Raw genomic sequence first — 15,891 nt, 5'->3', positions numbered from 1 at the left:
ATTCTAGCAAGTACACGTTGATTGATGGCGATCTGTACAGGTTTGGGTTCACTCACCCACTCCTGGAATGCGTACATGGCGAGAAGTGCACGAGAATCATGGCAGAGCTCCACGAAGGTATATGCGGAAGCCACGTCGGGGATCGAGCTCTGGCCGCAAGGACTCTCCGTGCAGGTTAGCCAACAATGAGAGAAGACTGCAGGAAGTATGCCCAGTGTTGCAAACAATGCCAACAGCACGCCGATTGGCACAAGGCGCCTCCTGAGGAGTTGAAGTCGATCTACAGCCCTTGGCCGTTTCATACTTGGGGAATCGACATCCTGGGACCATTCCCACTGGCGATCAGGCAGATGAAGTACTTGGTGGTGGCGATTGAGTATTTCACCAAGTGGATCGAAGCAGAACCAGTGGCCCAGATCACCGCACACAAGATCGAAGGTTTCGTGTGGAAGAACATTGTGTGCTGGTTTGGTGTGCCTAAGCGCCTGGTGTCGGACAATGGGACTCAGTTTGCAAGCCACCTGTTGAAGAAGCTTTGCGAAGGGGTGGGAATTCAACAAGTGTTTGCATCCGTCGAGCACCCTCAGACAAATGGCCAGGTGGAGTCAGCCAATCGGGTGTTGCTGAGAGGTTTGAAGAGAAGGCTCGAGAAAGACAAGGGAAGCTGGGCTGAGGAGGTACCCCGTATAGTCTGGGCGTACCACACCACCGAACAGTCAGGAACCCATGAGACCCCGTTCAGCTTGGTCTATGGGTGTGATGCAATGATTCCAGTAGAGATTCAGGAGAGCTCGCCGAGATTCCAGAACTTCGTAGAGGAAGACTCGAATGAAGAGAGAAGGCTGAACCTGGATCTGTTGGATAAGGTCAGGGAAGAGGCGAGATTGAAGGCTGAAGCGGTGAAGAGAAGGATTGAACGAAGATACAACTCGAAGGTGATGCCGAGACAGTTTAGAGAAGGCGACCTGGTGATGAGGAAAGCCCACCAGTACGAGATGGAGAATAAACTATCGCCCAAGTGGACTGGACCGTTCAGAATAACTGAGGCGCTCGGGAACGGCGCCTACCGCTTAGAGACATTGGAAGGAGGGGCGATTCCTCGCACTTGGAACGCCACACACCTGAAGTTGTATTACAGTTGAGAACTTTGTAAGTAAAGATGAACACGAAGTTACTTTACAATGTCTCTGTTAAAACAGTTTGCAGGGGGCACTCTTTTTTCCCTAAGGAGGGTTTTTGATGAGGCCACCCAATAAAAGAAGAGTTTTCAAAGTACAAGTTGTTTTAGATTGCGTGCCTGTTGTTTTTAGAAAGTTTTGAAGAAAGACCTTGTCGCTTATATGTGACTTAAGGCGAGTTAAAGGTGTATTGCATGCTTTCTAAAAAAAAAAAAAAAGTTTAAAGTCCTCATCGTCTTTCGGCGATCGGAGGCACCAGTTAAAAGACCTCAACGCCCTCGCGCATTCTGAGGCAAGATAAAGACCTCCTCGCCGTCGAGCGAGCGCAGGCGAGGAAGAGTGAAAAGTCCTCAGTGTTTCTGGGGGCGAGAAGATGTAACCCTGGGGCAGTGTAGAGGCACCAGTGAAAAGTCCTTAGTGTTTCTGGGGGGGAGAAGATGTAACCCCTGGGGCAATGTAGAGGCACCAGTGAAAAGTCCTCAGTGTTTCTGGGGGCGAGAAGATGTAACCCCTGGGGCAATGTAGAGGCACCAGTGAAAAGTCCTCAGTGTTCCTGGGGGCGAGAAGATGTAACCCCCGGGGCAATGTAGAGGCAAGTACAAGACCTTCTCGCCTATGAGCGAGTTCAGGCAAGTAAAAGACCTTCTCGCCTATGAGCTAGTTCAGGCGAGTTAAAGACCTTCTCGCCTATGAGCGAGTTCAGGCGAGTTAAAGACCTTCTCGCCGATGAGCGAGTTCAGGCAAGATAAAACCCTTCTCGTCTCGAACGAGTTCAGGTATGGCGTAAAGGGTGGAAGAAGTTTGGAAGGTGGCTAAGGTAGGTTCGAAGAGAACGCCTAGTCACCCGGTCTTTCGTTTTGAAGGTAGAGAAGGATCCGAAAGGCGTCTCTACCCCCAGATAAAGGAACAATGGCCAAGGCATGAAGCCAGAAAGAAGCTGATATCGCCAAGAGTCTTTGGCGACCAGGAAAAGTTCAAACAGTGGCGAGAAAGTTAAAAGACCCATTTTGATGAAGCAGATCGGGTGAAGCAATGTTTTAAGCCAGTAGTTGAGTTAAAGTTTGTTGCTTGAAGAGTAATTTTACGCTAAAGTTAATTGCCTTAAGATTACGAGTTGTTAAAGTGATTGTTGTTCGAAGTTGAGGTGGCTCGAAGCAGTTAAGTGTATGGTTACGCTTATAAAATTGTTAAGTCATTTCTTGAAGAAAACCATGCAAGGAAAGTTAAAGCAGTTGAAGAAGTCATAGGAGGAAATACACAGACTTTGTCATTAAAGGTAAATATCAGTTCAGAATACATATACAGGAAAATATGAGTTTATTACAGAATCATATACAAAGGGAAAGCACGAAGGCAGCAGATGGAGGGAATTGATCAGTCTTCAGCGGGAACCACCTTCCCATCCACTACCTCGTTGTCAAGAGACACCATGCTGAGATCCAGATCGGGGAACAAGCAGGCGAATTGTTCCCGTGCAGCTTCGAATCCAGCAGCCAGAATTTGGGCAGAACTCAGATTAAGCTCTTCAATCTGTTTCTTGAGTTCTTCAGTTTGTTCTTTCAGCCCCTTGTTCTGCTGCTCCAGCTCTTCTACTTGCTTCTTGAGTTGTTCGTTGGTTTCTTGAGCTTGGAGAAGGTCTTCAGCAACCTTCTTGGATTCTGCTTGCACTTGGCCCAATTCGGCAGCGAGCTCCCCTTTTTCCTTGTTGGCTTCGGCGAGCTCAGCCATGGCGTCATCCCTCGCTTTTTCCACCTTTCCAAGGAGGGTCTCTCGGTCGGCTGACCTTTGCTCCAATTTCCTCACCTTGGCGGCGTCAGTTTTTATAAGAGCCTCCAGGTCAGCCACCTTGACGCGATAAGGCACAATCTTGCTCTCCAGTTCGATCTTTTCTTGAGCCAGTTGCTGCACCTTATGGCGGAGATCAGTGGCCTCCTTGCGCGCCAACCTGAGCTCGGTGCTCATTGCGTCTTCTACTCGGGAGTGTTCAATCTCCGCGAGTGCCAGATTGAAGGACAACTTCTCCACCTCAACCCTTATGGTGCTGTTCTCAGTTCTAAGGTTGAAGAGGTCGTCCTGGAGCTTCCTGGTGGAACTCTCCACAGCTCTGGTTATGATGGTGGGGATGTCTTCTGCTATCGTCTTCAGCTTGGCAGATAGAGGCTCCCACATCCTCGTGACCTCAAGAGGGAGGTTTGCTGCTTGTAGAGGCACCAGGTGGGCCTATTGTTGGTTTTCGTCGCCACCTTCTTTAGTTGGTTCTTCAGTATGCGCTTTTGGGCGTGGTGGCGACGTCGGGGATTCGGTGATTAGAATTGGAGAGGTATGAGCAACCTCATCCCCGATTGGAGCAGCGTCTGCGGCTGAGGCATTTGAAGGAAGACCCCCTCCAGCTGATACGTACGGCGTGGAGGCACTCGGGGGGTCCTCCATGAAGTTTGGCTCGAGGGCCTCAACCGCAGGTGGTGCAGTGGCCAGTGGAATGGCTTGGACTGGCGAAGCAGGAGCTTGTGGGGGTGGCGATGATGGAGGAGGAGCAGGCGTGGATGGCGGCGTTGACGTGGGAAGAGGGGGTGGTGCAGGTGGTGAAGAAGGTGCCACCCTCTTCCTCTTCGTAACAAGGCCATCTTCAGTGGCCTCGTTGTCCTCCTCTTCCTCCTCGTGGATCACCTGGGGGGCTTTCCTTTTGGGCCTTTTGAGGACAAGTTTTTTGCGTTGGGCGGCGGGTTGGACATCGGAGGGAGCCGGGCCCTTAGGTGGCGATCGGCCCTGTGCGGCGGCGATCTCCACCACAGAGTTGGGCACTGTTTGAGAGCCCGTTGCCAACCCGTGGGTTCGGGCGAGCGCCCTCAATTCAGCGAGCTTGCCCTTGCCCAGCATGTTATCTGCATAGAGCCAAAATGCATGGGTTAGCTAAGAGAGAAAATCAGTGCATAAGGCAGTATGCAACAAAGCAGACAAGTGGTGCAGAAAAATAAAACCAAAGTCTTGCGCACAATGCACAAGACGCCCAGAAACAGTTAACAGAAGCAGTATTAAAACAAAGGCTTAAATGTTCTAACCTATTCGAATTTCGAGCTGGTCCTCGTAGAACTCGAAGCATATGAGTGTGGTGGTGAGGAAGGTGATGTTGGCGTCCGCCACACTCTTCCAAAAGAAACAGAGATCTCTGTCCAAGGCGCCCATGCTATCAGGACTTCTGGGTCTCCTGAAGCAGCTCTTGGACTCTTTCTTCCCCTTGTCCACCCAGTACAAGGGAAAGCCGTCGAGTAGGGAGGCGTCCTTGTCGTTGGGGTGCACTTGGACGAACTTTCCCTTCCAGTCTTTATAGGATTGCTGGAAGATGGGGCGCACTTGAGCTTCACCTTCTTGAATAAAGTTGTGTAGACGAAGCAGAAGGGTCCGTCGTTGTTCGCCTTGTCATCGGCGCAAACCGGCAGCTCGGGGGGGCAAGGCAGCACTGTCATCCTCTCGTCGTGCTCCTTGTGGAATGTTTGGTGAGGCTCATCCCCGTTAGTCAACCGCAAAACTGCCCCAGCAGTGTTCACGGAAGATGTTTCCCTCAAGAGGGTCGAGTTGGCCCATGGATACAGGGTTTTGAAGTCTGGTGGGGGAACGGAGGCTCCTCCGGTGGCAGGCGGAGCAGCCTGGGCCGGGTGGAGGCGGGAAGGAGCAGGCCTTTCAGCCTGAGAAGATGAGGCACCGCGCGCTCGCGGTGGGTTGTGTGCTTGTGAGGAGGGGTTTCGTGATGAAGGAGGAGGATTCAGGGTGATCTTGGAGCGAGTCATGGTGGAAGCTGCAAAGGAAGAAGAAAGGAAAAGGCAATCAGGACTTGCAGGGGCTGACTCTAACCATGAACGAAGGGTGAAAAGACGAACGAACGAACGAAGGTTCGTTGCAACAAAGACAAAGCCCTAAGTTACGAAGAAGGAGAAATAGCAAAAAAAAAACCACAACGTATGCACCAGACAGTTACAGGATGATGCGAATCGGTTAAAATGCAGTAAAAACCAGCAGAAGAAGGAAAGGAAGTACCTTTTTATGATCAGGAAGGCGATGAAGAATGTTGTTGATTCGGGAAGTTGAAGAACGTCGAGAGCTTTTTTCGCAGAAGAAGGTTGGAGCGTTCGAGAATACGAAGAGAAGTGATGGAACAGTGGAGCGAAAATGGGTTTAAGGGTTTTTCGAAATGGGTTTGGGAAGCGCAAACGTTAACTGAAGGTAACCGTTGATGAGGCCACGTGTCGTGCGATGGGTAAGGGGTTTGGTGACGCGTCAGAGAAGCAGAAAGTACAACCGCTTTAAATTTTGCGCCAGGGCCACGTAGATCGGTATTGGCGTGACCTTTTTAGTCTTTTCGCTGGACAAGTCTTCGCTTAAGACTAGGGGGCTTGTGTACCGCCCTGGTAGTCGGAAGTGATGACGTGGCACCAAGCTACAGTGTAGGCGTGTTGACAAGGCGCCAGGTTTGCAGAAGGGAAAGAAGTCGGGGGCTCGTGCAGTCGCCAGTTATTAAGTTGGCGATCGCCCAGTTGAAGATGAAGTCGCCAGATGATAATTCAGGCGACCAAGTGATTGGAGATCGCCAGGGCAAGCACATCGCCGAAGATGAAGGTAGTGCAGATTATGAAGGCGGCCGGCGAGACCACAGGGAAGGTGTATGAAGGCACCCTAACTCGCCAATCCCAGAAGAGATCGCACTCCCAAGTTAGCTATGCACTGGGCAGCACCATGCATAAGTAACTTAGCCAAATGAGAGTAGAAGCAGCACCCAAGTCAAGGAGGCTCCAGATGATGGCACGTGTACGACTGGATGCGAGCCACGTGTCTAGGTCTGTAACTGCCAGGAGAGAGAAAGTGACCAGGTATATAAGAGTTCTCAACGAACTTTCTGAGGTACGCACGTTCAGATTATACTCTTTACGCTAGCGAGTTCTTGAGCATACTGTGAGAGAGAACATTGCACGGTTCCTTGAGATTTCCTGAGTGTTCTTGCTCTTAGTATTTGGTGGTTCTGTCACTGACTTGGGCGTTGGAGTGCGATTGGCCGCAGCGGCGCCGCTCTGTTCCTTTGCAGGTTCTTGAGGTGGATCTTGAGGAAGGACGGAGGTTAGAAGCGGTGCACACGTCGATCCTTTGACGAGGCAGGTTCTAGCGTTCCGGTCAACAGGCAGGATCATTGACCAATTTATATATTATTTTAAATTAATCTAAAAAATAATTTAAAATCTAAAATAGTTGATAGATAAAATCTTGGTAATTAATATTAGATATTAATTTAGAAATTAGTTTATAAATTTTTATTAATAATAAAATTTATTTTAGATATAAATAATTTTGTAGTTATAAAATAGTATTTAATTTAGTTATTATTATAATAATTAATTTTTTTTATTTTATGGATGAAATATTTTGGCAAGAGTTTACCTTGTCCATAATAATAAATAATTTTTTTTATGTGGAAGTATGAATTCCAAAGAATTAAAGCAGTACTTAAGTTGAAAAAAAATCTTTGTTTATCAATTTTGGGTATAAATGTAACTATATTATTTGAATTTAAAATTAAAATAAAAAATAAAGAGATAAATATAAAGATAAAATAAGAAAAACAGTAAAATTAAAAATAAGAATAAAATTATAAAGACAAAGATTAAATTATGATATAAATGTGACAAGGACGAGTTTCAAAAAATTACTTATCATGTAAATAATTTAGAAGATAAATTTATCTCAATAAATAAACTCATTAAATAATTAAAATCCTACTTCTTTAAGCAATTAAATCTAAGTTGATTTATTATGATCTCAATTGCGTGCAAATTAGATAAAGAGTTTTTAAAAGTTCTTAATTAAAATTAATTTATTCATAATATTAATTTTAATTAGGTGTTTTTTACAACATTCTAGATTTAAAATTATTTGTCAATGTTACAAATCTTATAATTGAAAAAAATAAAAGGTTATGAAATTATACAAGCCTTAAGCATAAATAAAAATAATATAATTTAAGAAAAAGACTTGTGATAAATTCAAAATTAAGTATTTATACAAGTTTAAATCTCATTATATGTAATTCTAACAAAATTAATCACTCATGTTCTTCCTAGAAAGTAATTTCATATAGGTAGAAGTTGATTCATAATTAATATTTAGATATATGTTTTCCAGCCATTACTTTGACAATTTTGGATTTATTTCATCTTCCAAAAATTATGTAGAATTTCTCAATAAGCCTTTGTGTATACGATTTATACCCTTGATGAATGTATAAATAAATATGATCTTAAATAAATAAATATTTGTAATTATCATATTAATTTTATTGTAAAATTTAGAAGTTATATCAAAATAATACTCCACTCTATAAATAAATATTTAAAACCGTCTAAGAATATTCTTATTTATACATCAATTAAACTCAATTAAAAATATAAATATAATAATGGGCCTTCTTACCTTTGCTAGCTTATCCTAGCCTTTAGTCCAAATTAAGTGAGTTTCTCACTTCACTTTCTTAATTAAGAAGAATTTGTCTTGCTTAAATGAAATGCTCACTTCACTAACTTAAACAAGAAATGTTCCTAACTTAAATGAATCTTCACTGTTAACTTTACGTTTCCCAATTGGATTCTTCAATTTCTTTCACTTTTCTAAGTGTAAAATCATTCTCAAAACACATCAAAATAAAAGTTTTAAAGGTTTTATAATGATTAAACTTTTAGATAATTAGGATTCAAAATCAAAGATATGTGATAAATAAATATTATTAACAACATGGTTGTGAAGCACTTTTAGAAGAAAAAAAAGTAAAATTAATTCCTGTACATGTCAAAACTAGTTTATACATAAATTAATTTGTTAAAATTCTCTTATATAATTGATCCAAACTCTTATTTTTTTTTTCTATTTTTCTGTTGTTATTGAGAAGCTTTTCCTATCATAGCTACAATTAAAATACCTCTAAATTCCATGTGAATTGTTTCAATTTCAACACCTCTATTCACTCCAGCTAGTTTATGAGAACTATGGGAGCATGAATTGTGGGGAAGAAGAATATACCTTGCTTCTTTGTCAAAGCTTGATACTGTCTTTGTTATTTGTCTTGCTCATGCACCATGATTTCCTATTCAAAGCTTGAAATTATTAGGTGTTTGAAGGTATATACACATTATTCATTTAGTTGTTGGACAAATATGCACTGTTGTTCCACAGTGCTGCCATTAGCAGCAACATAGACTTTTTTTTCACCTTTCACTTTGATTCCTTTCACATCTTTACCATGGTTTTCTATTAAATAAAACTATATATTATAAATGTAGTGGAGTAAAGAGTTTAATTAGGGGTTGAAGCTTTTGGACAATATTTCTCTTATGTTTAATAGATTCAACTCAATCTGCCTCATTTTGTGTTATGTAAAAATTATAACATGTTATGAGAGTCCAATATCTTAATATATAGTGTCCAATCCAACTAAAAAGAAGTGAATCTTTGAGACTAAAAAAAACACATGTCCAAGCATACTAATGAAAATGAACACTAGATGTGGTTTTGGACTTAGTTGAGAACAAGTAACATAAAGAAAAAATTATGATAAACAAAACCTACTAAACAATCACTTGAGGCTAAGATACTAAGTTGGACTTGAGAAGTAGAGAAGTGTTGGAAAATTATATAAATTCCAACAACAAATTGTAATTACACTTGAGAAGAGTTTTGAAGAATTCGAAAGTCCCATATTAGATTTGGATTAAAGTTTGAATCTTGATAACTATTTTCTAAGTAAAGGATCGTCAAATAGATTTTTTTTTTTGGGAAATCACTATGAAATGCATATATAGCATAGTAAGAGTATATAATATTTTCTATTTCTTTAATTTTTAAACCTTTATGTTCTTTCATTCTAAATTGCTAAAAAGTAAATAAAGAAGAGAAAGAAAATAAGAAAACATTAAAATTTTACATTTAGTTTTAAAAAATTCTAATAATATACTTTTCAATAATGATATTTTAGACTAGGTGCAAATCTCCATGGTGGTTTAGGAAAAAACATGGCATGGATAACAACAAACATATCCAATGCTTCATTCTCTTACTTTGATTGGTGTTTGTGTCCATGTACATGTATTCAACTTGTATGATATAATAATTATATAGCTGCAGGACATTCTTAATGTTTCAGAATGTCTAGCCTAGAAATTTTACTTTCACAAATTTGGCGAAAAAGGAAGGAAGAGATACATCTTATTTCGTATATTCTTTCAGATTAGTTAGGTTCAACAAGATCATAACATAACAATACTGTTTAAGAACACATGCTTACATTTGAATGGATAGAAAGAAATCTTTTGAGATTTGGGATTTTTTTGGTAATCTTAACTACATGTATAGTTTAAAAATCACATATGGGAGCAGTTTTAGGTATTATATCAACAAGGTTTGGATGTTTGGAATTGTATCTATTGAAGATGAATTTGTATGTTTGTAGTTGTGAGACCCCCAAACTTTAACTTTAATTGTTTCCAGCATCTTAAACTTTAATTCTAACAAGTACCACCTTCCATAAGACATGACTGAGTAAGGAAGTTGAATTTTTTGAATAAGCTACGACAACTCTGCATTGTATTGGAGGAGGCCATTTCGTCCAATAAAAAAACACCAACTTCACTATCTCATTCATCAATAAAACATTTAACTTCCTCTTTGTTATCTAGATCTTTTCTTTCCTTCCATTATCAACATATTGGTCCTAACAAGCTACACACACTTGAGATATAGAGTAAAGAACTTGCTTCACAGATAACTCAACAAATTTATCAGAGTGAATGTTACTCAAAATCGATCTGCAACTTCCCTTGATGAGATGGAACGAAATAGCAAAAATGAAACACCTTTTTTCTTCTCAAGTTTTCCTAACAATTTTGGTCAATCAGAGATGTGTGTAAGAGAGTGAAGATATATATATATTAAGTATGGTTCTCAACTAACCACACAACTAGCGAACAAAATTCTCAGAATTAGAACAATAATAAAAGGTAATAACAATGCTCGTGAAAGGGTGGGTAGAATGGTGGTTATATGACTGTCTATAGAGTCAACCTGCAGGGAAAAGAGGAATATTCAAAGGGTGATTACAGGAAGAAGGATTCAGAGGAAGAAGAAGAATATCAGAAAGAGGTCATACCCAAATCATGCCTGCCCCTTAGGTCTTACCTTGCGAGCCTCTTATTGGTTGTACGTATTCTACTGCTTCTTCTGATGCCCTCAGTGGGCGTGCCCTCATCCACGTGTAAACTTTTTCTAACTGTCTGGCCATTTACCAAAAAACCCTGCTTTTAGTTCTTTTTCCTTTGCTGCCCTTTGTGCCCGTAACAATACCCTCCCCATTGGAAGCAACCTTGTCCTCAAGGTTGAATGATTGAAAGGCTTCTTCTATGTTTGAGACATCTTCCCAAGTAGCAACATGAGTAGGAGTGTGTTGCCAATGAATTAGCACTTGAGGAATCTTCAATTTTCCTCTCAACAAGGTTCTTGATGCTAATACCTTCCATGGTAGTAGTACTGGTCCTTGAGTCAAATTCCCGTTTTGGATAGGAATGTAAGGATTGGTATGTTGTCCTCTAAATTTTTTAAGCATAGAGGCATGGAAAACCGAGTGAATCTTAGCTTCATCAGGTAGTTGTAGCCTATATGCGACTGCACCAACCTTAGCTAGTATTGGAAATGGCCCAAAGTATTTCAATCCCAGTTTCTGATTAAGTCTCTTAGCCACTGTTTGTTGCTTGTATGGTTGGAGCTTAACCAGGACTAAATCTCCCACTTGAAAGTCAACTGATCTTCTTTTCTTGTCAGCATATTGTTTCATATAATTCTAAGCTCTGAGTAAGCTAAGCTTCATTTTTTCTATTATCTTGTCTCGTTGCAACAGATTAGCTTGGACAATAGGTGAATCATTCTCATCCAACTGGTATTTAATCAGTGTAGGTGGATTCAGTCCATAAAGTGCTTTATAAGGAGGCATGCCAATGCTGTTGTGGTGACTGATATTATACCAATATTGAGCACAAGGAAGCAACTTAGACCATTGGCTAGGATTGTTGAAGGAAAAACACCTAAGGTACATTTCTAAGGTTTTGTTCAGCACCTCAGTTTGGCCATCTGTTTGTGGATGATAAGTCGAGCTCATGGCCAATGTAGTACCCTGTAATTTCCAGAGTTGTTTCCAGAATGAGCTTATAAAAACCTTATCTCGGTCAGACACTATGGACTTTGGAATGCCATGCAATTTCACCACATTGTTGATAAATGCATCGGCCACTTGTTTGCTGTTGAAATCAGACCTCATTGGAATGAAGTGACCAAATTTGGATAACCTGTCCACAATGACCATAATTGCAGTAAAACCTTGTGAAGGAGGAAGGCCTATGATGAAATCCATAGCTATATCATCCCATACTTGGATAGGAATAGGGAGATGTTGTAAAAGTCTGACAGGAAAAGTTGTTTCAGTTTTGGTTTGTTGACATATCTTACAGTTCTGCACGAACATTCTGATATCTTGATGCATATTCACCCAATAGAAATGAGAACATATTCTAGCGATTGTCTTTGCTATACCAGCATGGCCTCCAACTAAGTTATTATGAAATTCTGTCATAATTTTCTTTTTTAATTCCTCATCATTAGGAAGAACTGTTCGCTTTCCAGAACAGAATGCCATTGTGAACAACAAAGTGCTTTACTATTTCTGGTTCCGAGTCGAGTTTGGCCATTATGATTTGTAACTCAGGGTCCTTTTTTATCCTTGCTTGTATGTCTTGTAGCCATTGGTTGACAGGTTCAGATATAGCCATGGACATGCATATGGACAATGCATCAGCTACCACATTTTCTTTTCCAGGCTTATATTGAATTGTGAAATCATATCCAAGAAATTTAGGAAGCCATTGTTTTTGTTCTGGGGTGTGCAGGGATTGACCAAGGAGTTCTTTCAAGCTTTTCTGATTTGTTTTGATGGTGAACTTATGGCCTAGCAAGTAGTGCCTAAATTTGGCAATTGCTTGAGTGATGGCATATAACTCCCTAGCATAAGCAGATTGCTTCTATTGTCGTGCAAATAATTTCTTAGAATAATAAGCCACAGGATGAGCTTGCTGCAGTAAGACAACTCCAATTCCTATCCCTGATGCATCTGTTTCGAGAGTGAAAGGTTGAGTAAAGTTGGGTAGTCCTAATACCGGTGACGAGGTAAGAGCTTCTTTCAGTTTCACAAAAGTGCCCTTTGTTGCCGTGGTCAACTTAAAATCTTTCTTGAGCATATCTGTTAGCGGGGTTGCCAAAGAGGCGTAATTCCTGATAAACCGTCTGTAGTAGCCTGTGAGGCCTAAGAAGCCTATCAATAACTTGAGAGATGTTGGTTTTAGCCAATCCTTCACAGCACGAATTTTATCTTCCTCCATTGCAATACCCGCATTGGATATAGTGTGACCAAGGTAGTCAATGTTGGTGGCACCAAAAGAACATTTGGACAGCTTGGCAAAGAGATGTTCCTTCTGTAAGACTTGCAAAACAGTCTCTAGATGTTGTAAGTGAGAGGACCAATCAGGGCTATAAACCAATATGTCATCAAAGAATACTAACACAAATTTTCTCAGCCACCCTTGGAAAATGTGATTCATTAGACTCTGGAAAGTAACAGGGGCATTAGTGAGGCCAAATGGCATGACTAGCCATTCATAATGGCCTTGATGAGTCCGAAATGCTGTTTTATACCTGTCTTCAGGTTTTACCAATATCTGATGATATCCGGACCTCAGGTCAAGTTTAGAGAAATGAGTGGCTCCATGTAGTTCATCAATTAACTTATCGACGGTTGGGATGGGAAAGCTATCCTTGATGGTGAGAGCATTAAGAGTCCTATAATCCATACAAAATCGCCATGTTCCATCCTTTTTCTTCACAAGAATGATTGGTGATGAAAATGGACTCGTGCTTGGCTAAATTAGCCCTTCATTCAACATTTCTTGAATCATCTACTCTATTTGAGCTTTTTGGCTGTAAGGATACCGATAAGGCTTAACCTTGACTGGGTTGGATCCTTCCAATAAGGGAATAGAGTGGTCATGCAGCCTGGGAGGGGGTAAACCAATGGGAACATCAAACACTTGTCTATAAGTGTACAATAAGGTTGCAAGTGCAGGCTTTATTTGTTCTGGCAGCTGCAATTTGTTGTTAAATACTGTTGTTGCAACTCGAATGGCGTAACACTCATGAATGGCATCCATGCTATATAGCCTTCTGATGTGATGGTATTGAGCAACTTCAAGGTTTATCTGGTTGTACTGGTCTCCCTGTAGAGTAACCTGTTTCCCTTTATAATGGAATTGTATGTTGAGATCCCTATAATCATGGATGTGAGGGCCTACGGTTGAAAGCCAATTGGTACCAATAATCAAATCAGCCCCAGAAACAGGTAGTAAAAAGACAGGAAGATCAATTTGTGCACCCTGCATATTGACAGAGATGTTCTGAATGTAGCCTTCAGTTTCCAATCTGTTTCTATTTCCCACCATCACTCTTAATTTTGGACTTTGTTCCACTTTAAGCTTCAGGAACTTAGCCAATCGTGGTTGAAGAAAGTTGTCGCTGCTACCTCCATCTATCATAACTTGAATGGCCATATCCTGCAGATCTGCTGCAAATCGGATAGTTGGGGCACGTCTAACACCTTCAAAAGCATCAAACGATAAGTGGAGGTCTTCATCAGGGAGTTCATTTGATGAATCTTTAGTGTCTGGGGGTTCTGGTGGTTGAAGTACTATGTTTGTTTCACTGTCTTCCTCATCAGCTTGCAAAATCATCAAATGTCGGTTGGGACATTTATGGTTGAATGAGAATTTTTCATCACATGTATAGCATTGGCCCTTTTCTCTTCTAAGTTGCATCTCTGCAGTAGTGAGTTTTTTTATTTGGTTGGGATTGTATATTGGTTTGGTAGATGGTGTGGGAAGTAATGGTGGTAGAGGACTTTTAGAGGGTGCAGGGCGAGAATGATGGGTGTTATAATAGTTGGGTTTGGGGTTGAAAATTCTGGCGATGGTATTAGATGAGTGAGGCTTGGTATTAGTGTTATATCTGTCTTCATAAAGCTTAGCAAACGCCACAACTCTTAATAAGGAAGGTGGGGATTGGGCAATCACATCTCTTTGTAACTCCGTATGCAATCCACTAACAAAACAATTCAACAATGCTTCTTGAGGTAAGCTACTGGAACGGTTAGCTAAGGACATAAATTGGAGATAATATTCAGAAACTGGTCCTTTTTGTTGGAGTTTAAACAAAGCTGCCTGTGGACAATCAAATGGTGAAGGGCCAAATTCAGTTTCTAAGGCTGTGGTGAGAGTAGTCCATGACATAAATGGGTTGGTTCTTTGAATCATTTGGAACCAAGGGACGACATCTTCTTCCATATGAATTGCAGCAATAGTTAATCTATCCTCATCAGCAGTTCCATAATAGTCAAAAAATTGTTCAGCCTTGAAAATCCAAGCCATTAAATTTAGAAAAATCTAATTTCACATTCCTAATCTGAAATGCTTGCCTAGGCTGAACTGTGTGGGTTTGCGTAGAGTTCATGCTAGATCCACCATGAAGCTGGGCTTGGTTTTGAAGCAGTGATTCCACCATTGATTGAATATGCTCAATGCGAGCGTTCGCTGCCGCCTCTACTTGTGCAGTGTGCGCACGTTGTTTTTGGTCATGTAACTTCAAGATATCCATTACGCGTTTTAGTTCAACGTTGTGAGCTCGTATCTCCGCTGCCATGGTGGCCATTCTTGTGTTATCAGCCATGGTGGCTCAATGAAAGCACCTATGTAAGAGAGTGAAGATATATATATTAAGTATGGTTCTCAACTAACCACACAACTAGCGAACAAAATTCTCGGAATTAGAACAATAATAAAAGGTAATAACAATGCTCGTGAAAGGGTGGGTAGAATGGTGGCTATATGACTGTCTATAGAGTCAACCTGCAGGGAAAAGAGGAATATTCAAAGGGTGATTACAGGAAGAAGGATTCAGAGGAAGAAGAAGAATATCAGAAAGAGGTCATACCCAAATCATGCCTGCCCCTTAGGTCTTACCCTGCGAGCCTCTTATTGGTTGTACGTATTCTACTGCTTCTTCTGATGTCGTCAGTGGGCGTGCCCTCATCCACGTGTAAACTTTTTCTAACTGTCTGGCCATTTACTAAAACCCCTGCTCTTTAGTTCTTTTTCCTTTGCTGCCCTTTGTGCCCGTAACAATGTGGAGGGTGTTCCATAGATGGGGAAGAATAAAGGAGGTTTTCATTCCCAAAGACTGATATGAGGGTTAGAAGATTTGGCTTTGTCCGATTCTTTGATGTGGGTAATGTTGAAGGTCTCCAAAGAGAACTCGATGCTATCACCATTGGCAATAAAAAAATTCATGTAAACTTGGTCAGATTCAGAAGAACACAAAGGGAGACTAATCAAAAGAGGTATACACAAAACCAAAGAGCTAGCAGGGTGTCAAAAGTTTGGCGTAGAAGGGAAACACCACAAACGTATGCACAAACGGTAAAAAGACAGAATCTCAGTGCTAATTCTACGGGAGCATGGATGGGTATGGATATAAACACAGAGGTAATTAATAAGGAATGACTTGATAAATGCTTGGTGAGCAGAGTAAGCAAATA

The 15,891-nt window shown here is 41.1% G+C and overlaps 2 protein-coding genes across 2 annotated transcripts; both read right to left on the bottom strand.

Moving 5' to 3' along the window:
• Positions 1–10,488: 10,488 nt before the first annotated feature.
• Positions 10,489–11,037, bottom strand: LOC150024220 (uncharacterized). Its single transcript, XM_090296061.1, has one exon. It carries the CDS (start codon positions 11,035–11,037, stop codon positions 10,489–10,491), a length of 549 nt encoding a protein of 182 aa, XP_090152187.1.
• Positions 11,038–13,204: 2,167 nt separating this feature from the next.
• LOC137813901 (uncharacterized) lies at positions 13,205–14,725 on the bottom strand. Its single transcript, XM_068616370.2, has one exon. It carries the CDS (start codon positions 14,723–14,725, stop codon positions 13,205–13,207), a length of 1,521 nt encoding a protein of 506 aa, XP_068472471.2.
• Positions 14,726–15,891: the final 1,166 nt, after the last annotated feature.

Source organism: Phaseolus vulgaris, chromosome 10, assembly GCF_051622355.1.
Source record: "Phaseolus vulgaris cultivar YP4 chromosome 10, ASM5162235v1, whole genome shotgun sequence".
Taxonomy (NCBI): domain Eukaryota; kingdom Viridiplantae; phylum Streptophyta; class Magnoliopsida; order Fabales; family Fabaceae; genus Phaseolus; species Phaseolus vulgaris.
Note: the sequence above shows the minus strand (reverse complement) of the source record. Positions and strands in the feature narration are given on the sequence as shown.

Excerpts from the sequence above, each read along its gene's own strand:
- LOC150024220 (XM_090296061.1), bottom strand. The coding sequence starts at position 11,037 with ATGAAACAATATGCTGACAAGAAAAGAAGATCAGTTGACTTTCAAGTG.
- LOC137813901 (XM_068616370.2), bottom strand. The coding sequence starts at position 14,725 with ATGGCTTGGATTTTCAAGGCTGAACAATTTTTTGACTATTATGGAACT.